The following is a 24,343-nucleotide window of genomic DNA, read 5'->3' as shown; positions in this document are numbered from 1 at the left end:
GAGGCTACAGATTTATCACTAGAGGCAAGCCGGGCTTGACACCACCGCAAGCACCAATGTAATTGCAGGTTTGTTTATTTCCTATTGAATAAACATTTATGGGTGGAAAAAGCAATTCCCCCCACACCTGCGACCTCTTAAGACCCACGGGGCCTGTGTCGGACAATACCGCAGTTATAACTAATCCCTTGCTCTCCTGTAAGCAGAAATTGATGGAACTGCTGCCTACTTGGTATATTAAAACTTTATTCATTTTTATTATTATTGTATTATTAAAAGGTATTACACTTTTAAAATCCACCATTTGTTCGTATAATTGGAGAACGTTAAAAGCGCTATGGCAGTGTGTGGACCTTTTCTTGAAGCTATAACGTTGACCTCATTGAGATAAGTCTCAAAACATAGCCATTGTTCCCAACAGATTTGAAGTAAGACTACACAACAAAGCTTGTCAACACACATGAGCTTTATTCAACGGTCCATGTAATGACTAGCTGACGTACAGAGGAAGATTTGAGAACAGACCTTCCAATACCCTGCTGCTCTCATTCTGTCCTTTCCCCTGACATTGAGGGGTGGAAAACATGCCAGTCAAACAGTTAGGTGTAGCCTAGGGCCTAGCGGTTTAATGGGGAGCTTGTTGTTTTCACCCGTACACCTGCAGTAGTACGCCACTGGGACACGTTGCCTGTAAACACACTGGAGATAGGGGTGAAGAGGAAGAGAAAGAGAAAGAGAAAGCACCAAGGACGGTTGGTGAGAGGGAGGGATCATGGAGATGAAAGAAGGGCACATAGAGAGAAAGAAAGAAAGACAGAGAGAGACAGAGACAGCGGGAGCGACATCCATCCAAAGAGCATGCATATTAGCCTGGTCGCAGTATCTGTTCAGCTTTTACATTCCACTCCTTGCCACTCCTGTCGTTTTCCAAAGGAGTGGAATGTTAGCTAAAAAGACTGGTACTCAGGCTACATGCATATTGATCGAACCAATTGTCTTTTTGTCATTTTATTAAAACAATAACACTGAAATGAAACATTTTGAACACATGTCCAGATGGTGCACATTAGCAATAATGCTATCTATTATCTAAAATAATTAGTATAAGTAACAGCAACTTTTTTTAAATTTACTTGACCACGGTGTAATACCAGAGTAGAATACACAGATAATAACTTACTGTATAAATCTTGAACGTGTCATACATGACTGTAAGACAGTCAGTGTGGATTGTGTGCTCATTGAAATCAATACAGTTAAAGGTAATCCATAAAATACTGCATGTGTGTACAGCAGATGAATCACTGCGACGCTGTCTGATGAAAACCTTGTAACTCCATTCTTGCCATTTACATTTGTATTTATTTATTGAAAGCAATGTACTCTGAACATTTAATGACTCTAGGACCAAGAAAATGTATTCAAAATAGCTCCTGAAGTTTCATAATTGTGTGTTCATTAATGGAACAATATGGTAATTTCTTCCATTTCCTGAAAAAAATCTGTTTTGGAGATTAGTGCTTTTCATCAGACAGCGACGACTATGCTGTTGTACGCAGATTGTTCAGTAGGGCATGCAAGGGAAAACATTTCAAAACGGGAAATTAAAATCTGTGTATCTTACTGGACATTAGTCTAGGAGGTAGTCCCTCCCTGTTTCAGTCAGTTTGATTCCGTGTGGTGCCTAAAGAACACGACCCCAGGTAAGGCCGAGCACGACCCCAGGTAAGGCCGAGCACAACTCCAGGTAAGGCCGAGCACAACTCCAGGTAAGGCCGAGCACAACCCCAGGTAAGGCCGAGCACAACCCCAGGTAAGGCCGAACACGACCCCAGGTAAGGCCGAGCACAACCCCAGGTAAGGCCGAGCACAAGGAAGTTGCACCAGTGCTTCAACCGCCAATAAAAGGTCAAGGGGATCCATTCATCTCAAATAAACACATTCAAATAACCAAAACACTTGGAACAACTACCCAAGTTTATAATAATAATACCCAACAAATAACAATAATTCATCAATAATATGAATAGGATCCTCAGTTATAACATTATGCCATAGATACAGTGAGTACTGTACGCCAGATTCATCTGTTGGATTGACATCATCGTTATCATCATTCTCTCTGTTCGGAGACAGTGTTCGTTTTCCACAATGCAGGTTTCCTCTAGTACCATTTCACTGGTCATCCCAGCTTGAAATAACTTTGCCCAGAGCAGAAATCATCCATGAGTCCATAGGTGGGCATTATGACCCATTGGGACTTGTTACAGGTGATCATAGTGACAAATGGACAAGGGTCATAGACAGTGTGTGTAGTACATTCCCGTCATGGCCACACCTACATAGTGATGGAATACATACAGAAGGTTCCAAGCTCACAAAGACGACAATCCATCTAAATTCACAACATTTCTGATCAAATCAAATGACCCAGTTCATATAAAGTGAATGGAATACTCTGGTTCATTTTCTAGGGAATTTTAATCTAGGGCAAGTTTTCGCCCATTCACAGTCTAAAAAATAGTCTTTCCATATAGTATATGTAAGGACTCTATAAAGTACATGAAGATAGTGCACTTGATGGTTCCATGACACCAAGCTGGTGCAATGCACAGGCGGTTGGTGACACCTTCATTGAGGAGGACGGGCTTGTGGTAATGGCTGGAGCGGAATCAGTGGAATGGTATAAAATACATTGAACACATAGTTTCTATTCCAGCCATTATTATGAGCCGTCCTCCCCTCAGCCCCTTCCAGTGGTGCAATGTGCTGTACATGTCTGAGGTTTATACTGACAAACAGGAGAGGTGTCATGGCAGAAATCGTTCAGTGTAGTGTCAGAACAGGAAGTGTTCTTTGAAGTCCCATGTATCTCTTCTTCCTGTATCGTCCGAGAGAGGTCATTGGTCAAGAGCTACATGGGTTGACAATGGGAAGGCTCCAGATGATGGATTGTTTGTCGTGATGGAGAGGGAGGCGACTTGGCTCATCAAAGCACAGACTAACCAATCAGGGCTTATCAAAGCGTAGACTCACCAATCAGGGCTCATCATAGCGTAGACTGACCAATCAGGCCTCATCATAGCGTAGACTGACCAATCAGGCCTCATCATAGAGTAGACTGATCAATCACTGGGCTCTCTAAGGGCAGAAGCTCCGTCGTCATGTTGCCACAAGTCTCATTTTGAACACACTGCAAAGACAGCAAGAGATACATTTTAGACATTACAAACAACGACCAGCAACGACCACCATCATGGACTGCTTGACTGGACAAAGCTCATGACATACACCCCCCCATCCCCCTCCGCCCCCGTCCGTCCCCCCTTGTCCCCCCCCCCCCCCCCCGTCAGTCACGATTTGTTTTTAATCTTCAAACTGTAAAAGAGACGATAAATCTCTTTTAAGATATAATAGAAAAGAGGACATCTCTCTGAGCATCTTCTGTCTGATATGTCACACAGAGCTGCTTTGATGATTGTGTATTCTCACATTATGGCATCAAAGAAACACATTCACACTAACAGGGAGTACTAGACAAAGACACAGCTCTCAGATGGAGACAAGTCACTCCATGGAGATCACCAAGAATCTATTCACACACGCACAAACAAGTAAAGCTTTATGTTTTATTAGTCTTATGTACAGGACGCACATGGTTTACATCATCCAACGAAATGCTTACTTGCAGGTTCCTTCTTGACAACGCAACAACAGAAAGACATAACAAAAGATTAGAATTAAAATATAAAGTAAATGGCTCAGTAGAATATCATTTTTCTTTTTGCATAAGTATAATATAGAAAGGCACAGTTTATAGTCCAATATTTACACGTGTTTGGGGAATGGGCGATTGGTGGGCAAGTGTATAAATTGTGCAATATTTGACAATGATAATAAGGTCTGGTAGCAGCAGTTGTGATGTGTGTGTAGCATGAATGTGTGTGTGTGTGTGTGTGTGTGTGTAGCATGAATGTATGTGTGTGTGTGTGTGTGTGTGTGTGTGTGTGTGTGTGTGTGTGTGTGTGTGTGTGTGTGTGTGTGTGTGTGTGTGTGTGTGTGTGTGTGTGTGTGTGTAGCATGAATGTGTGTGATTGTGTGTGTGTGTAGCATGAACGTGTGTGTGTGTGTGTGTAGCATGAATGTGTGTGATTGTGTGTGTGTGTGTGTGTGTGTGTGTGTGTGTGTGTGTGTGTGTGTGTGTGTGTGTGTGTGTGTGTGTGTGTGTGTGTGTGTGTGTGTGTGTGTGTGTAGCATGAATGTGTGTGATTGTGTGTGTGTGTGTAGCATGAATGTGTGTGATTGTGTGTGTGTGTAGCATGAATGTGTGTGATTGTGTGTGTGTGTGTAGCATGAATGTGTGTGATTGTGTGTGTGTGTAGCATGAATGTGTGTGTGTGTGTGTGTAGCATGAATGTGTGTGTGTGTGTGTGTAGCATGAATGTGTGTGTGTGTGTGTGTGTGTGTAGCATGAATGTGTGTGTGTGTGTGTGTGTGTGTGTAGCATGATTGTGTGTGTGTGTGTGTGTGTGTAGCATGTATGTGTGTGTGTGTGTGTGTGTGTGTGTGTGTGTGTGTGTGTGTGTGTGTAGCATGAATGTGTGTGTGTGTGTGTGTGTGTGTGTGTGTGTGTGTGTGTGTGTGTGTAGCATGAATGTGTGTGTGTGTGTGTGTGTGTGTGTGTGTGTGTGTGTGTGTGTGTGTGTGTGTGTGTGTGTGTGTGTGTGTGTGTGTGTGTGTGTGTGTGTGTGTGTGTGTGTGTGTGTGTGTGTGTGGATGACTGCATATCTGTGAGGCTGTGTGAGTGAGTAAGTGAGTGGTGCTAAGGTGTGCAGAGTCAGTGGAGGTGGTCAGACCAGTTGTTCAGCAGTCTGATGGCTTGTAGATAGAAACTGTCTCTGAGTCTGTTGCTATCAGACCTCATACTCCGATACCATCTGCCTGACGGTAAAGGAGTGCCTGGGGTGTGTGGGATCCTTGATAATGCTGCCCCCTGCCCCCAGGCAACGTTTTGAGTAGATGTCCTGGATGGGTGGGAACACGGTCCCAGTGATGTACTGGGCCTTCTTCACCAACAGCTGGATGGAGCAATTCCCGTGCCAGGCCGTGATGCAACAGGTCAGCAGTACTATTTGGAATTTCTTCAGCCGCCTTAGGAAGTAGAGACGGTGTTGTGGTGGTGTTGTTGGTCCATGTCATGTCCTTGGTGATGTGGACAGCGAGGAGAATGACTCTACTGTAGTCCCATTGATGTGGATGAGGCATGTTCCTCCCTCTGCTTCCTGAAGTCAACAATCAACTCCTTTGTTTTGCTGATGTTGAGGAAAGTTTGTTGTCCTGGCATCACAATGCCAGTTCACTTACTTCCTTCCTATAGGCTCATTCGCCGTTGTTGGTTATTATACCTACAGCAGAGGGCTCAGGATACACCCCTGGGGGGCCTTTGTGTTAAGAGTCAGTGTGGTGGAGATTGGCTTGTCAATCCTGACAGCTTGTGGTCTGCCCCTCAGGGTGTCCCGAGCCCCCCCAGCTTCTCCTTCACCCAAATCCAGATAGCAGATGTTCTGAAAGAGCTGCAAAACCTGGACCTGTACAAATCAGCTGGGCTAGACAATCTGGACCCTCTCTTTCTAAAATTATCCACCGCCATTGTTGCAAACCCTATTCCCAGTCTCTTCAACCTCTCTTTCGTATCGTCCGAGATCCCTAAAGATTGGAAAGCTGCCCGCGGTCATCCCCCTCTTCAAAGTGGTTGACACTCTAGACCCAAACTGTTATCCTACTGTATATCCATCCGGCCCTGATTTTCTAAAGTCTTCAAAAGACAAGTTAAAAAACAGATCACTGACCATTTCGAATCCCACCGTAGCTTCTCCGCTGTGCAATCCAATTCCCGAGCTGGTCATGGGTGCACCTCAGCCACGCTCAAGGTAATAAACGATATCATAAACGTCATCGATAAAAGACAGTACTGTGCAGCCGTCTTCATCGACCTGGCCAAGGATTTCGACTCTGTCAATCACTGTATTCTTATCGGCAGACTCAACATCCTTGGTTTCTCAAATGACTGCCTCGCCTGGTTCACCAACTACTTCTCAGACAGAGTTCAGTGTGTCAAATCGGAGGGCCTGTTGTCCAGACCTCTGGCAGTCTCTATGGGGGTGCCACAGGGTTCAATTCTCGGGCAGACTCTTTTCTCTGTATACATCAATGATGTCGCTCTTGCTGCTGGTGATTCTCTGATCCACCTCTAGGCAGACGACACCATTCTGTATACTTCTGGCCCTTCTTTGGACACTGTGCTAACTAGCCTCCAGACGACCTTCAATGCCATACAACACTCTGTCCGTTGCCTCCAACTGCTCTTAAATGTAAGTAAAACTAAATGCATGCTCTTCAACCGATCGCTGCCAACACCTGCCCGCCCGTCCAGCATCACTACTCTGGACGGTTCTGATATGTGGACAACTACAAACCCCTAGGTGTCTGGTTAGACTGTAACCCCTCCTTCCAGACTCATATTAAACATCTCCAATCCAAAATTAAATCTAGAATTGGCTTCCTATTTCGCAACAAAGCATCCTTCACTCATGATCCAAACATACCCTCGTAAAACTAACTATCCTACCGATCCTTGACTTCGGCGATGTCATTTACAAAATAGCCTCCAACACTCTACTCAGCAAATTGGACGCAGTCTATCACAGTACCATCCGTTTTGTCACCAAGGCCCCATATACTACCCACCACTGCGACCTGTATGCTCTCATTGGCTGGCCCTCGCCTCATATTCGTCGCCAAACCCACTGGCTCCAGGTCCAAGTCTCTGCTAGGTAAAGCCCCGCCTTATCGCAGCTCACTGGTCACCATAGCAGCACCCACCTGTAGCACGCGCTCCAGCAGGTATATTTCAGTGGTCAACCCCAAAGCCAATTCCTCCTTCGGCCGCCTTTCCTTCCAATTCTCTGTTGCCAATGACTGGAACGAACTGCAAAAATCACTGAAGCTGGAGACTCATATCTCCCTCACTAACTTTAAGCACCAGCTGTCAGAGCAGCTCACAGATCACTGCACCTGTACATAGCCCATTTGTAACTAGCCCATCCAACTACGTCATCCCCATACTGTTATATATTTTATTTATTTTTCTCCTTTGCACCCCAGTATCTCTACTTGCACACTCATCTTCTGCACATCTACCACTCCAGTGTTTAATTACTATATTGTAATTATTTCGCCACTATGGCCTACTTATTGCTTTACCTCCCTTATCCTACCTCATTTGCACAGACAGTATATAGACTTTTTCTATTGTATAATTGACTGTATGTTTGCTTATTCCATGTGTAACTCTGTGTTGTTGTTTGTTGTCTGCTTTGCTTTATCTTGGCCAGGTCACAGTTGTAAATGAGAACTTGTTCTCAACTAGCCTACCTGGTTAAATAAAGGTGAAATAAATAAAATAAAATATATATAATTGTAATGGTTTAGCAGATTAAAAAAGAAGATCAGTCTTTACATGGCTAAAAGAAAAGGAATTTAACATATACTGTTTACAGGAAACTCACTCTACATCCTTAGATGAGTGTGTGGAAAAAGGAATGGGGTGGTGAAATACTTTTCTGTCATGGACAAAGGAACTCAAAAGGTGTGATGATTTGAATTAACAGAAATTTAGATCTAAATGTGCAAATAGTCCGGAATGATTGGCAAGGAAGATGGATCCTTTTGAATATCCCAGTGGACCGTAAAGGTAATCACTCTACAAACTATCATCACCGTGGATATAGTTATTAGTTAGGATATTTGGAGACTAAAAAACCCCGACCTAGTGAGATATACATGGAGGAGACTTAATCAAGCTAGTCGTCTTGACTAGTTTCTTGTCTCTTTCTCTCTTGCAAAAAAGTTTTAATAGGAAACAGAATGTGATCGGATCATCATCTAATTGGCCTTCACATAACTCTTATAGATTTTCCACGTGGACGGGGATATTGGAAATTTAATCAAAGTTTACGGGAGGACAACGTATTTTTAACTAAGACAAAATCATTTATAACAGAATTTTTCCAGTATAGTATAGGTTCAGCAAATCCCCTTATTGTTTGGGATACCTTTAAATGTACCTTCAGGGGTAAATCAAATTCAATATTCATCAATAATGAAAAGCAGTTTCTGGCTAAAGAGACAAGACTAACAAGGGAAATCCATGAACTAATTGTACAGGTAGATAGCAATAAAAACAATACTACAGAGATACAAAATAAGTTATAGGAAAAACAAAAAGAACTTGAGGAACTTATTCAAGAATGATCTAATGTAATCTATTACAAAAATAAAGCAAACTGGATGGAATATGGAGAAAAATGCACAAAATTCTTCCGGAATCTCCAATACAGGAACACTAACAAAAACTATTTGCAGAAACTCGTTACTGAAGACGGAGTCATCTATGATTCTCCGAATGGTATTTTAAAAGAGGAAGATAATTATTTTAGGCAGATGTTCTCTTTTCCGTCTCATCCTCTCCCACTGAATGAAGATTACAGTAAGGAATTCTTTCCAAATAATATAAAAATAGAAAATTAACAAATGTACAGAAAGATCAGTGCGAAGGCCAAATTACAGAGGAAGAACTTTTTGATGCTATTAAATCCTTTCAGTCTGGAACAACCCCAGGGCTTGATGGCATACCGGTAGAGGTATATCAAGCCTTTTTTAAATACTAAAAGTGCCATTGTTAGATTGTTTTAACTACTCCTATAGAAATGGTAGTCTGTCAGGCACTCAACAGGAAGGTCTGATTTCTCTATTATTTAAACAAGAGCCAGATGGCAAATATAAAGCCCCAGTCTATCTAAAAAACTGGAGGCCCCTTACACTTCAATGTTGTGATGCAAAAATACTAGTGAAATGCATAGCACTCAGAACTTTAAAAAAATGAAATATGCTGGAGGCATCAACCGTAGAGGAGAAATCAGTGGTACCCATTTACAGTACTAGTGGATGTAACTAACTATCAGCACACAGTACACTGGATCCCCTCAGCGTCAAAGCTTCTGATCAGGAGGATTTACTATGTTAGGCTTCCAGAGTAATTTTTCAGCTCCTCTCACCCTCTATGCTGTAAAGCAGTTGTGGGCCAAGGAGAAGGGTAAACGCCCTGTGTAGTAAGTGCTTATTAATCTATTCTACTTCTTAAGATGCTCTGCAGGTGAAAAAACGATCAAGTACTATAATTTAGATAAATATAAATGACATATAAATTGGCTGTGAATCTAGTTATATTGTATGCTGCAGTTGACTACCAATGAATGAAAATGACAGCCTTCAAGATTATCTTTGGCAGACTGACCAAAATAATTGATACCTGACAGCCATTCACAGTTCTTGGGTAGAATATTGACCCATAGAATTAGTAGTCCACCCATCACAGAACGAATGTCCGTTCTAGTCGTTTTATTTCTATACATTTACCTACTTGGTTGTTCTGCATGTGTCCATTGTTGAAGTCCATGATCCGGGGGGTGAAGAGCGGGTCATGCTGCTGCGTCGTCTCCACCCTCTCCAGCCTAGGGGATATGGGACGTCCCCCTCCGCTCCCCATGTCTCCTCCGTCCCCCACCCCAACCCCGTTCGCCTTGTGGAGACACAGGACCTTCCTGAAGCTCTGCTTGAAGTTGTCAGACAGGAAGCCGTAGAGGAGCGGGTTGGCACAGGAGTTGACGTAGGTCATGATGACCAGGAAGAAGTAGACGCCGGCGGTGACACTGTTCTCTGGTATGATGAAGACGAGGTTGACTATGTTGGTGGTGAAGAAGGGCAGCCAGCAGATGACGAAGACCACCACGATGATGACTACCATGCGAGTGACTTTGCGTTCGGAGCGGCGCCGCCTGGTCAGGCCCGCCCTGGCCCCGGCAGACTTCACCTGTAATGAATGGGAGGTTTTGGTCTGTGACTTTGTGAAGGAATACCTTTGGACATGGACACCTTTGACGATCACTATATTGAGAGGTTTTATAGTTGTTTGGAGAGGTTTTAGGCCCAGGCCAGGGTCTAAGGCACTGGTCCATTGGGTTTGGAAATAGAAACAAACCTAAGAACCATTAGAATTCAGTTTGGGACAGTGAGAAGAAGGGATTAAGGACTCAAATGGAATGGGGCCTCAAACAAATGGAATGGGGCCTCAAACAAATGGAATGGGGCCTCAAACAAATGGAATGGGATCTCAAACAAATGGAATGGGATCTCAAACAAATGGAATGGGGTCTCAAACAAATGGAATGGGGTCTCAAACAAATGGAATGGGGTCTCAAACAAATGGAATGGGGTCTCAAGCAAATGGAATGGGGTCTCAAACAAATGGAATGGGGTCTCAAACAAATGGAAGGGGCCTTAAACAATGAACAAACAATGAACAACATAAGACTAAAGAGGATGTGGGTTATAGTACAACCCAACTATACCTTGATGATGATGAGCAGGTAGCAGAGGCAGATGATCAGCAGGGGGCCGAAGAAGCCCAAGATGGCCGTGTAGAGGATGAAGACCGTTGACCACAGCTCCTGGGGATCAGGCCAGCTCATGTTGCACGAGTTGAAGCGGTCCTGAACATCTGAGTAGATGGTGACCGGCAGCACCACCACGAACGACACCACCCACACCAGCCCGTTGATGACCTTAGCCACCTTCGGCTGCCGCCACTTGACGCTCCGAATGGGGTGCACCACAGCCAGGTAGCGGTCAATGCTCATCACGGTCAAGCAGAAAGTGCTGGTGAACTGGTTGATGGAGTCTACCGTCATGACCACGCGGCACAGAAACTGCCCGAACGGCCAATAAGAGAGCACGTTCTGGGTGGTCAGGAAGGGAAGTCCTAAGATGTACAATTCATCTGCCAGAGCTAAGTTCAGAAGGTACATGTTGGTGACAGTCTTCATCTTGGCATAGCGCAGGACCACGTAGATGGCCAGCGTGTTTCCCAGGAGGCCCACCATGAATACAGTCATAGAGATTACTGCGGTGATAACGGTGCTGCTGTCCTGGAAGGGAGCGCTCTCGCCGGACTCGTTCATGAAGAGGTTGGTGACTGTGGAGTAGCCCCTGGAGGAGGAGGAGAGGTTGAAATCCCCAGGGATGGAGGTGCAGTCTTGGGGATTCATAGCGGGGAGGTGGGGGTGGGGTTGGAGGTCAGGGAGATGAATCAGGAAATGGCCCATAAGGCTGAAAATAAAAATAGAACTGTCAGTTATTGAGGATGGAAAATAGACATTCTAGTAGCCTAAAGTAATGGACAATTTGAAAAGAACAGAATAGATGAAGAATATAGAATAAATTAGAATAGAATTGAACATCATTAGTCATTCTGACATTTGTCTATGAAAACCATCTTATGGATGAGGGGTTGAGTGATGTTTCAATGTTTTTGTTATGTAAGAGTGTGTTATTTCACCTTTTCCACTATACTGCTTCACCACTCCACTTTGTTCACCCACAACAGCACATGGACATTCTCTGGGCAGGGGGCCCATATTGACACTGTTCACTGTGTCCTTCATCAGAAAAACAGCACATTTCCATGGACTACCTCAGGCAGGCATACATCCATGCACTTCTTCCACGTATTCCCCATGCCTCTTTACTACAAAGCAGTCACCCTGCCACTGACTTGGTAAATAGCTGAAGGATGGGGCTGGAGAAATGTAACCAAAGTTGTCACCCTGCCACTGATTTGGTAAATAGCTAAAGGATGGGGCTGGAGAAATGTAACCAAAGTTGTCACCCTGCCACTGATTTGGTAAATAGCTAAAGGATGGGGCTGGAGAAATGTAACCACTCTGAAGTTCATAGACAGAGCTATGGATGCAAGGACTGACCATCCAAGATATCCAAATTATACTTTTAACCATGTTTTGAGGCTATACAGTGTTTGTTTACAATTGCATTGTTTACAAACAAAGGGGTAAAACATGGTTATATTTGGGTTCTGATGGGGTTGGACAGTGGAACTAAACTCTTATACTCTTCAATGGGTTTATATTATGAATTCTAAGTCCAAAAATGGATGTAACAATCGCAGGTTGCCCCTACTTTAGGTTAAGACAGAAATGGACAAGCAGGTTCCAATCAGCACAATTTTAGTAGGCTGGCTAGTCTATCAGTGGCGTGCAAGTCCTGGACAACACTGGGTGTATCTGATTGAAGACTCGGTCAAGGCTAGGTCAAGGGTTGACATTTTATTGTTCAAGATGGGTCAGTGTTTCTGAGTAAACCCCTAGCCCTAGCACCTGAAACCTGTTGCGCCAATAAGTGGTCTGATGTGGGGATTCATTGAACCGCAGTCCAAAACATTGGAATGATGTCCATTCAACAGCCTAGTGTTGTGACTGTAAACAATTGCATGTGGCATGGAGGCGAAGTTGCATAAATCGGTTAGACATTTCTGTCAATCTAAATCAAAACTATTGTAAGGACATAATTGTCTGACTCTATTAGCGCAAAATCATGACAGTTTCTATTTTCACTCATGACAAATTGCACTTTCCAGTGCCCAAAAGTTGGTTATATAATATTCTAATTTATACAGAAAACATAACATGACTTTGTTAATAACTCATGTTTGTGTCATTTACAGAGGCAACCCGCAGGTACTACATCCATTTTTGGACCGTTAAATGATTGATATATAGCCGTTGACTCTTGAATAATATACTTTATCAATGCCTCTTAGTTCTCTTAGTGAGCTTAGTTCAACTGTAGGAACCCATCAGAAGCCAAAATATAAGCTTGTTTTACTCCAATGTTTGTAAACAAAGTCAATGTAAACAACCACTATAGCTTTAAAACATGGTAAAACTATCATTTCAATCTCATGGATGGTAGGTCCTTGCATCCATAGCTTTGTCTATGAATTTGTGAGTGGTTATTTTACTCAAGTCCCACCCCTCAGCTGTTTACCAAAACAAGTGGCTGGGTCACTGCTTTGTAATATTTTGATATTAATACCTAGGTGTCTGGTTAGACTGTAAACTCTCCTTCCAGACTCACATTAAGCATCTCCAATCCAAAATTAAATCTAGAATCGGCTTCCTATTTTGCAACAAAGCATCCTTCACTCATGATGCCAAACATACCATCGTAAAACTGACTATCCTGCCGATCCTTGACTTCGGCGATGTCATTTACAAAATAGCCTCCAACACTCTACTCAGCATTTGGATGCAGTCTATCACAGTACCATCCGTTTTGTCACCAAGGCCCCATATACTACCCACCACTGCGACCTGTATGCTCTCGTTGGCTGGCCCTCGCCTCATATTAGTCGCCAAATCCACTGGCTCCACGTCATCTACAAGTCTCTGCTAAGGAAAGCCCCGCCTTATCTCAGCTCACTGGTCACCATAGCAGCACCCACCCGTAGCACGCGCTCCAGCAGGTATATTTCAGTGGTCACCCCCAAAGCCAATTCCTCCTTCGGCCGCCTTTCCTTCCAGTTCTCTGCTGCCAATGACTGGAACGAATTGCAAAAATCACTGAAGCTGGAGACCCATATCTCCCTCACTAACTTTAAGCACCAGCTGTAAGAGCTGATCAGATCACTGCACCTGTACATAGCCCATCTGTAACTAGCCCATCCAACTACGTCATCCCCATACTGTTATTTGTTTTATTTTTTTTGCTCCTTTGCACCCCAGTATCTCTACTTGCACATTCAACATTTGCACATCTATCACTCCAGTGTTTAATTGCTAAATTGTAATTATTTCGCCACTATGGCCTATTTATTGCCCACCTCCCTTATCTTACCTCATTTGCACACAATATATATAGACTTTTTCTCTATTGTATTATTGACTGTATGTTTGTTTATTCCACATGTAACTCTGTGTTATTGTTTGTGTCGCACTGCTTTGCTTTATCTTGGCCAGGTCACAGTTGTAAATGAGAACTTGTTCTAAACTAGCCTACCTGGTTAAATAAAGGTGAAATAAAAAAAATAAAAAAGTTGGCTGGATGTCCTTTGGGTGGTGGACTATTCTTGATTAACCTGTCTCCTTCCCTTCATCTATACTGATTGAAGTGGAAGTAACAAGTGACATCAATAAAGGATCATAGTCTTCACCTCGATTCACCTGGTCAGTCTATGTCGTGGAAAGAGCAGGTGTTCCTAATGTTTTGTATATATATACTGAGTGGACAAAATATATATATATATGAAGGCTATCTGTCTGTTGTAACGGATATTGCCATTGCACAAGCAAGTCTACACATTGCATTGGGGAAAACGAACAGCGTTTTTTGTGATGATGTCATCTTTATTGTTATGCTGCCATATAGCCAGCTGCTAAAAAAAGAACTCTGTCTCCCTATAGCCAATGCTTGCACATCGAATCGCTACTTACTGCCTGTCTGTGGCTTGCTTTTTGATATGCTGTGTACATCTAGCTTGCCTAAATAGCTGCATGTAGGCCAACTCCCCTCCTGAAAAAAGAACATGAAATTGCTAGACTGCCTGTTGTGTCGTTCTCATGTTTGCTTTGATTACTGTTACAACAGACAATGAACTAATTTTGTTTGAACAAGCGGAAGCAGAGTCACAAAATGAGTGAGCACTAAGGCAACAGCTGAAAGGACTCGATCCTGCACATGCGCAAAAATCTCAGTATCTTTAGCGTAGCCACTCTGTATAATGGGGTTGGCTTGGGGTTGGCTTGATGTCCTTTGGGTGGTGGACCATTCTTGGATACACACGGGAAAATGTTGAGCATGAAATACCCAGCAGCGTTACAGTTCTTGACACAAACCGGTGCTCCTGGCACCTACTACCATACCCCGTGCAAAGGCACTTCAATCTTTTGTCTTGCCCATTCACCCGCTGAATGGTACACATACACAATCCACGTCTCAATTGACTCAAGGCTTAAAAATCCTTCTTAAACCTGTCTCCTCCACTTCATCTACACTGATTGAAGTGGATTTAACAAGTGACATCAATAAACGATCATAGCTGTCACCTCGATTCAGCTGGTCAGTCTATGTCATGGAAAGGGCGTGTTTTCCTAATGTTTTGTCATTATAGTCTATATTATGTCATTATAGTTTCTAAAGGTTTTAGAGAACTTGAAGTTAGGACAGCTTCAGCATCTTAAAGTTGGTCTTGTAGCCAAGGAGCAGGACCGTTTTGAATAGCTACCACTGTATTCTTATGCTTCCCATTCAAACCCATGTTAATTTATGCAAATGTTAAATGGTTATGAATCCAAAAAGTATAAATAGTATCAACAAGCCGTATGCACTGACTAAGTTGAGTCAGTCTGCACATTTCAACATTGGTTTGAAGTTCAAAGCTTAACCCTGTAAGAACCATGGTTTCACAAATGCAATGCTTCCAGAAAATGTCATTGTGTACAGGTCCTAAACTAAAACATCATGACAAACACTACCTAGTGCATCTCCTTAGACCCAGATGTATCTCTGAGCAGTGTGTGTTGTGTGTCTGTATGATTATTGTGGCATCAGTAGACTCTGAAACATCAGAAACCTGTCCACTCGTCTAAGACTACACTAGTCCACCAAACAAGCATATGTTGTAAGCCATCCATGCAAGTACATGACATGAAATATTTTTTCCTATCTTCTCTAAGATGTAGTGATTATGTAAAATAAAAATAAAAATACATTTCAGAAACAAACATTCTGAGCCAGAGCTAGAGTTAGATTTGTAAGTGCTGCAAAAATGCAACATTGGGCTTAATTAAAGGGTTGCCAAACTGAGTCATAGAACCACATTCATATATGATAGACAAGTTAGAGAGATTGTTTACCTTCCAACATCAAAATAACTCAAATGTATATATTTCAACAACAACAAAAAAGTGGTGGTTTATGAGGTCGGAATACTGCCATTACGTCCATTCATTTGACGTTAAAGAAGTACGGTCAAACTGGGATTTACCTAAACCTCCTGACAACAATACTGACAGCAGCACTTCATACTACAGGTCATGGGGGACCTACACTTTTTGGGGAGAAAGTCGGTAACTGTGAGAAAGTCAGTTCTGGTAACTTTTTAAATGGGCAGTCTACTACAAAATGAATGAAAATAAAATGATGCGGACATTTAAAATATACTTTCCCCCTCCAGAAATGAGCCCAATAACATATTGGACAATACTATTAGGCAGGGGTTATCATTATCACCTGATGTAGCCCATATGATGCAGCATAGTGTCAATAAATAAATAGGCTGAGGGTTACCCATCTGCATTTACCCCATTTGGCTAATCATTAGCTAAATCACAAACTCTAAAGTATAACATTAGGCTATCTTGTTGCTAGTTAGCAACACATTAATGACTTGAATGTCGCCACCCCCCCCCCCCCCCAAAAAAGAACATTCCATTGGCACGCAGCCAATGGACTAAATGTTCAAATCCTGTTGCTGCAGGATTATTTTGCTGTGACAATACAGGTGAAATGAAGATCCTACATCTGTATTAACACTAGAAAGACAAGTGATCCTCCTCTTTGAACAGTGACCATCAAAACTGCTTTCAAAGGTGTGTTTCCTGCGACTGCATTAAGAATGTTGTACAGTGAGTGACAGGGCATACATATTTCTCTCCCTGTGCAGCACTCGCAATTTGAATACGCCTTCGAGAGGAATATATTATAGGCTGAACAATTGAATAGTTCAACTATTCAACCGGGATTCTTTGATTTTGCTGTTGCATACTACCCTTACAAAAAAGGACGTAAAATTTGCAGTTGAAAAATGTGAAAATCGCATTTTCAAATGTTGAGCTTAAATTTCCCGTGAAACCATATTTTCACATGTATAAAATGTGGAGTTCACATGTTAACACCAACTTTTCATGTGAGTTGCAGTTGCACATGTGAAATTAGCTGTTTCACTTCAACATTTGTATATGCAGTTTAACATTTGAAAATCAAATTGTGTGCCGTCCTACCGGACTCCCAATCACAGCCAGCTCTGATACAGCCTGGAATCGAACCAGGGTCTGTAATGCCACCTATAGCACTGAAATGCAGTGCATTAGACCGCTGCTCCACTCCTGAGCCCACACCAAGACAAGTAAAAAACAACCACGTAAAAATCACATTTGCATTTTCACATGTATGAAAACTCCGCAGGTGAAAATCTCCCTTTCACGTGTGATGGTGAAATAGTGTTATTCTCCTCACATGTGAAAAGGTGTTGTTAACATGTTGCAGTGGCAATGTTTCCACATATGGAAGTGCAAATTCTGTAATGCCATTCTGTAAAAAGGCAACTTAGCCTATCTGAGTATAATTATTAAAGTGTGTTAAAAAGTATTATTTCTGAGCCATTCATTTGGAGTGTAACCTGGTGGACCGGGGTCCAATTTAAACCCGGGTTATGTCTCCAAGTTAAACCATAAAGGAGAACAACATATTACTAAAAGAAAGTTACATAGAAGATCCACAAAACATTTGGTCTTTTAAAAAATATATGTTTTTGAGGGCAAAATACAAAATGTGGATTGGTCAAGTTGATACATTTTGCCATTTCAGACAAAACCACCAAAGTCCCTGTGCCCATAAAAGCGAAGGTAACCTGCCTAAATGACTACCGCTTTGAAAGGCTAGTGATGGCACATATCAACTCCATCATCCCGGAAACGCTAGACCCACTCCAATTTGCATAACCCCTCAATAGATCCACAGATGATGCAATCTGCCATTGCTTTTTTCTTTTTTTTAAATCAATAATCAAAGGCCTATTACAAGTATTTCTGAAGGGTAATACATTTTTTCCTCATTTGGATGTATGCTAGCATCTTAATTTTACCATTGTAATGCACATTTAAAATATTTATGGTTCGAAAAGTATAATAGTGTCAAAAAGCTGTGCGCAATTATTACATTGTTTCAGTCTGCATATCTCAACATTTGTTTGCTTTTGATAGCTTAAACGGTTCAAGAGGAGTAGCGTTAAGTTTTGACCATTCAAGTGGTATTTTAAGTGTTGAATGCGTACTCGGTTTAAGTGCTAGAGTGAGTGGAATAAATAGACAAACTACAAAAGTACATTTCCTAAAGAACATTTGTGTGCTTGATAGCCTGTCTTAAAGTATTTATAGTTTTGAAATAAGTTATAGTAGTGATAGTGACTGCAGTTCCCTTACAGGAAAAACCATATGAATTTCATATGTGATCTTATGTGAAGTTAATGTGATTACATGTGTCAACATGTAAAAGAACATGAAACCACACATATGAAAACATGATCTCATGTGAAATAAATGTGACAACATGGGGATGTAAAATTTCATCATGTGATACCATGAAACTATGTGACAACTTTTGAAAGTTTTTCCCGTTAAGGTGCAAATTAGATTTTCAAGTGACAGTTTTTCACATGTGAAAATGCAATTCCACATGTGAAAGTTAAGTTTTCACATGTGAAAATGCTAATTCAATTTTCACATGTAAAAAATAGAAATGAGTGAAAACATCTTATTCTCTTCATGTGATTTTTTGTTGTTGTAAGAGAAGTAATGAAATGGAGGTTTTAAGGTAAGTGGTATGCTGCTCAGCTAAAATTGGGTGCAAATCTTGTATCATTGACAATAGGATTACATTTAGCATGATCACGTACTAGTGACCTTTCAATATGACCCCATCTGGGTATGCTGATGTTTCTGCAGCACCACAAAGTCTGTAACATTCTCAGTAGGCCCATCACTTTCAGTACCTATAAAACATCTCTGCACTTAGCAAAAGAGTGCCATCTGCACTGCTATTTTAGTTATCAGTTAATCTGACTATTCTCTCATCATTGATTCTATTTACTTATTTCAGCAACTAGATTTTTTTTGTATAGTTGTCTAATGTTATTATGTTTAAATGTTACTCCTGAATCACTATGATAAATCAAATCGTTTTTCTTCATACAATGCTGAGATTTACGTTGAAGTCCAAATTGTAGGAAGTGAACTCAGTGTACAGATGAACTCAGTTATTCACACAGACAAGGTGGCATAGCAGGAGGATCAGAATACCGGGGACTAAGAAGTTATGAGTTCAAATCCCGGGTGAGAACATGTTGAATAACAATGACAGTATAAATATACATACACAATGTAATCATGTACATCACATTTGTAAGTTTAAAACACTTTGGCTATTTCAGGATGTTCCGGGGACATCCTAATGACACATTTTAGCTTGTAGTGCATTATGTGAACATTTTAATTCACATGTGAAGGTTAATGTGAAATATCATCACATGTGAAGTGTTCCAAAACCACATGGTTTCACATGATTTCACATGTGAAAGGTTATGTGATCACTTGTGGAAATCCACATGGCAATGAAAATGCATTTTTGGAGCAAATAGCCTATTAATAGAATAGCATCATGTTGCCCTCCTACATCCACTTACCTTTTACACAGAAACATGGTTGGATGGAAATGGGGCGACTATCTGCAAACCTGCATGGTGACATTCTTTCCACACCTCTTCTTTGGCTGCATTTACACAGGCAGCCCAATTCTGATATTTTGCTGTTTATTGGTCTTTTGACCAATCAGATCAGCTCTTTTGACAATAATTGGGCAAAAGATCAGAATGTGGCTGCCTGTGTAATCTTCTTTCTCTCCAATTGTCATGTCACACATAACAAAGGCATGGTATTCTATAGTCAAATTCTAATTCCTGTCAACGCGCCCTGCAACAAGAGCGAACTGGAAAAGTGGCATATCTGTTCATTTGAAACTCTGGATGATGTCCTTGTCAACTATCTTATGACATGTTTAGCTAACCACAATGGAACGTTCTTATCTTTAAGGACATGCATGTCCTGGCAGTAAATCAGCTCATCTCCGGGTGACTTCTGTCACAGTAAAACGCTATGATGGGTGACGCTGAGCAAATACCTAACGTCAAGTCAGATAGTTTCACAGTCAGTCATTGAACTAATAAAAAAAACTACACACAGGCAATGCTGCATATCAATGCAAAAGCCTGCAGGCCAAAAATGTTCATGCTTTGAATTGTTCACATTTTACAATTGTATAATACATATAAAGTTGGTTCAGCCATGTGAAAAGAATAACACAGACATACTAGAAAAGTACATTTCCTAAAGAATATGTGTGTGCTTGCTAGCTTGTCTTGAAGTATTTATGGTAGTGCTAGTGACTGCAGTAGTAAAGGTAGTGACCGGTTATAGTTGAAAAAGTAGGTAGATTGAAAGATTGATTGATTGATTGATTAATTGATTTATTGATGTATTGATTGATAGCCTGAATATGTAAAAGTTGGTTTGGTGTTTCTAGCTTGAACGGTTCAAGAGTTACTGCTATTTTAGATGGGTAATGTTTTGGGAATTTATGCAAATGTCAATAGTTATAATTTTTTTAAGTTTTGAAAATGTTAAAGTTGCTTTAATGTTTGTAGCTGAAATGGTTAAAGAGTGGTAGCTTTTAAAATGTGCACCACTTTGTTCTTATGGCTGGCATTGAATCCATTAAGTGTTATGCAAATGTATGCAAATACATTTATTTATATAGTTTAGAAAGGTTTTAGAGAATTTTGTAGTTAGTATAGCCTGAACATTTTAAAGTTGGTCATGTGGTTTAATTGGCTGAGGAGCAGGACACTGTTGAATAGCTACCAATGTATTACAATTGTTCTCATTCAAGCCCACGTTAATTTATGCCGCCCAAAATATTATTCACATTATTATGTAAGAGATCTAGAGTGGTCTTGCCTTCAGCAAGCACACTAATAATAATAAGAGTATGTAACGGCCTAGCTATGCCACGCATGGATTTCTGTGAGACTTGCTTGATACTGAGTTGATAAGAGTCATTCTGTAGTCAATGTTACTTGCTATATCAGCACGTGCATAAATCATAGGTGTTGTGCAGCTGCTGTAGCAGCAACCTAACATTAGGTCTGGAGTCTATTTTTCTCAGATCCACATGCGTAAACACCATACAAAGTGCCTAAATCTTTTTTTGACACTTAAAAACATATTCACTCAGCTTCATAGTGAAAATGTAATAGAAACATGAATAATAGTAGTAGGCTACATCAATACAATAGTAGAAGGCTACCTGTATGAAAATCCCATATAAACTAAACTGAAGTTTTAGGTGCTTCTACACCTGCATTGCTTGCTGTTTGGGGTTTTAGTCTGGGTTTCTGTACAGCACTGATGTAAGAAGGGCTTTATAAATACATTTGATTGATTGATTGTAGTCTTCCTAGTTCATAACTGGAGGTAGGTTGTTATATGTATAGTAGCAATACTTTTAGAAACATTTAAACATTCAAACCAGCTGATGAACAGAAAGGCAGTTGCAGAGCTGATGGTCTACCTTGTATTATCTTTTGAGGCAGATGATGCTGTAGAGTAGACCCCTCCCCTAACCCTCCTTGGAAGTTATTCTGATTTGACAGGACAGGACAAAGTTGGCAAAATGGTTGACACCCGTTTGATCATCGAAGTTGAGAAGCACTCTTTGCTGTACGACCCCAGCAACCCCAAATACAAGGACGCTTTGTCCAAAGAAAAAGCATGGGATGCTGTAGCAACCGTCCTCGGAGAACCAGGTATGTTTTGTCAACAAAATCAATTGATGTGCATTTGTTCTGGCCTGCAAAGTACAGACAGTCAGCCAGTGGCGGCTGTGATTGGTTGAAACCCAGGGGTGTGGGTCTATTTAGAATGAGCAGCCAGCTCACAAATGAACAAGTGCCCCAGGGAGAATGCAACAAGCATGCAGATACTATAAGTGAAAACACATTGTCTAACTAGGGATGGCTAACATAATGTCACAAAGCATGATGTGCGAGCAAGTTAACTTTCTAACTTTCTTATCTGAGTTAGTCAGATATTAGTTTAGAAAGACTTGAAATTGGCATGGGAGCTAACTAGCTAGCTATCTGCTTATCAAAGGTAGATAAAGGGTTCATTTGACCCAAAAATCTACCTGTCACGCCCTGATCTGTTTCACCTGTCCTTGTGATTGTCTCCACCCCCTCCAGGTGCCGCTGATTTTCCCCAGTGTATTTATCCCTGTGTTTCCTGTCTCTCTGTGCCAGTTCGTCTTGTATGTTTCCAAGTCAACCAGCGGTTTTCCCGTTCTCCTGCTTTTTGCATTTCTCCTTTTGCTAGTCCTCCTGGTTTTGACCCTTGCATGTTTCTGGACTTTGTAACCACCTGCCTTGACCACGAGCCTGCCTGCCACTCTGTACCTCCTGGACTCTGATCTGGTTTTGACCTTTTGCCAGTCCATGATCATTCTCTTGCATACTCCTTTTGGATTTATAAACATTGTAAGACTCCAACAATCTGCCTCTTGTGTCTGCATCTGGGTCTCGCCTTGTGTCATGATACTACCAAACTATTTCACAATGTTTCTCAAAGTTACTACAGGTAGCTAATTAATTTGATCATGCTTTGTGATAAACCCAGATTTTTGCTGTGTAAGTCAACACAACATGTCGCCTGATAAACACCATGGGGGAAACAATACAATTGACCAGCCACAGTCATGCTTTTTTTGCCCTACCAGATCTGCGATGAGAAGGTTCTAGCTAGTGTATGGTGCGAGAGACTCATTGGGAGGTAGACTAGAGCAGACCCAGAAGTTCTGACTGAGTGAACATTTCAGCGCTCCAGGGTGGTCCATTTACTTAGTGCTGTAAAAATGTATGCTATAAAATTCAGTGATTTCATTGGGGCAGTTCTCCCTCATATCAAATAGGTGGAAAAACAATCCAAGCAATGTTCGCACGGCCTATGCGCCCACGGAGCTGCTGCTGCTGGCAGAGTCAATGAGGGCAGAGTAGTAAGTAACTGCACCACTTGTTTTGAACAATAAACAATTTTTTAATTGTGTGTACATTTTCCTGTTTAAAAAATTGTTTATTGTTCAAAACAAGTGGTGCAGTTACTTACTACTCTGCTCCTCATTGACTCTGCCAGCAGCAGCAGCTCCGTGGGCGCGTAGGCCGTGCGAACATTGCTTCGATTGTTTTTCCACCTGTTTTTCCACCTGTAAATGGACCACCCTGGAGCGCTGAAATGTTCACTCAGTCAGAACTTCTGGGTCTGCTCTAGTCTACCTCCCAATGAGTCTCTCGCACCATACACTAGCTAGAACCTTCTCATCGCAGATCTGGTAGGGCAAAAAAAGCATGACTGTGGCTGGTCAATTGTATTGTTTCCCCCATGCTGTTTATCAGGCGACATGTTGTGTTGACTTACACAGAAAAAATCTGGGTTTATCACTTTTATGAAACATTTAAAACATAATCATGAATTATATAATATATTTATTTGTATATATATATATTTTTATATATTTTTTTTTTTTACAATTTGACCAATCACATGTGGGGCTCTGCCCCTAACGCCCAAATGGGCAGGCTACCACTGCAGCTAGCCAGCAACTGTTCAACTGTTGATTAATGAATGAGGTTAATGAATTGACTGCAGATGGTTGTAGAATTTTTACTCAACTTTATTTTTTGATGTAATGAGAAATATGGTGGTCGTCATATAGTCCTATACCCACATTGGACCCAAAATCAATAGATTCCTTGCAGAAGAGATGTAGTACTACTGATTCTGCTTCCACCCACGCATCTGTTTCCCTCTCTGGTGTAGCGTGTAAAATGACTGCACTAACGTCCTGTTCACAGTTTGGGTACGCGCCATCCAGGTGTGCAGCAGCTCCTCTGTAAGAGTGTTAGAGTAGTCTTGCTTTCACCAAGCACACCAATCCTTCATTGCTTAGGGACATATTAAACAATGTAACTTTAATCTTGTTTTAATAATTCCCATGAAAAAACCAACATATTTGCTCGCTTTATTCATTTCTATTGAAAGACTTACCTGAGCGCTTCATACACTGTCCATGGCACGTCCGAGTTTAGCCATTCGCGCAGTGCGCATTTCCATATCTTTTCCACTTCCGACGCGCGCCTTTATCGACGTGGTGCTGTTAAAGACTTGTATCAAAGCAACGAAATGTTTTGAAGAAATTGACGATGTTACACAACGATCAAGGCAACGATCAAGTCCTCGTCTCAAATCCAAGCGGGAGCAGCACACACTCAATAATCCGTTTTTGCATCTTTGCTGATCTCAAAACGCCCACAATTTAATCATTATTGTTATGTAAACTTAGATACATTTTCTTATCAAATCAAAATATCTTGTTTGATTGTGATGAATGTGTAGTTTACTGTTAGCAAAGTAAAACAGCAAGCTCCAGCTCTGCAGGGTGCAGAACTCATTTGAAGCTGGGAATGCAGTTAATTCATCTGGAGCTTTTC

General features: G+C 41.4%; 1 protein-coding gene across 2 annotated transcripts; it reads right to left on the bottom strand.

Annotated features, from left to right (window-relative positions):
* Window positions 1-470: 470 nt before the first annotated feature.
* Window positions 471-24,343, bottom strand: LOC129831931 (somatostatin receptor type 5-like). Of its 2 annotated transcripts, none has more exons than XM_055895567.1 (4): window positions 23,901-24,343; window positions 10,470-11,226; window positions 9,478-9,931; window positions 471-3,193 (listed from the first exon to the last, which is right to left on the bottom strand). In XM_055895567.1, the coding sequence occupies exons 2-4, from the start codon at window positions 11,220-11,222 to the stop codon at window positions 3,180-3,182; spliced, it is 1,221 nt and encodes a 406-aa protein (XP_055751542.1). In that variant the 5' UTR covers window positions 11,223-11,226; window positions 23,901-24,343; the 3' UTR covers window positions 471-3,179. The 2 variants fall into 2 exon arrangements, with proteins under 2 accessions (XP_055751542.1, XP_055751536.1); XM_055895561.1 differs by having other exon boundaries at window positions 9,482-9,931.

The sequence above is a fragment of the Salvelinus fontinalis genome, chromosome 2, assembly GCF_029448725.1.
Source record: "Salvelinus fontinalis isolate EN_2023a chromosome 2, ASM2944872v1, whole genome shotgun sequence".
Classification (NCBI taxonomy): domain Eukaryota; kingdom Metazoa; phylum Chordata; class Actinopteri; order Salmoniformes; family Salmonidae; genus Salvelinus; species Salvelinus fontinalis.
This window is presented reverse-complemented; position numbering and strand designations above follow the sequence as displayed.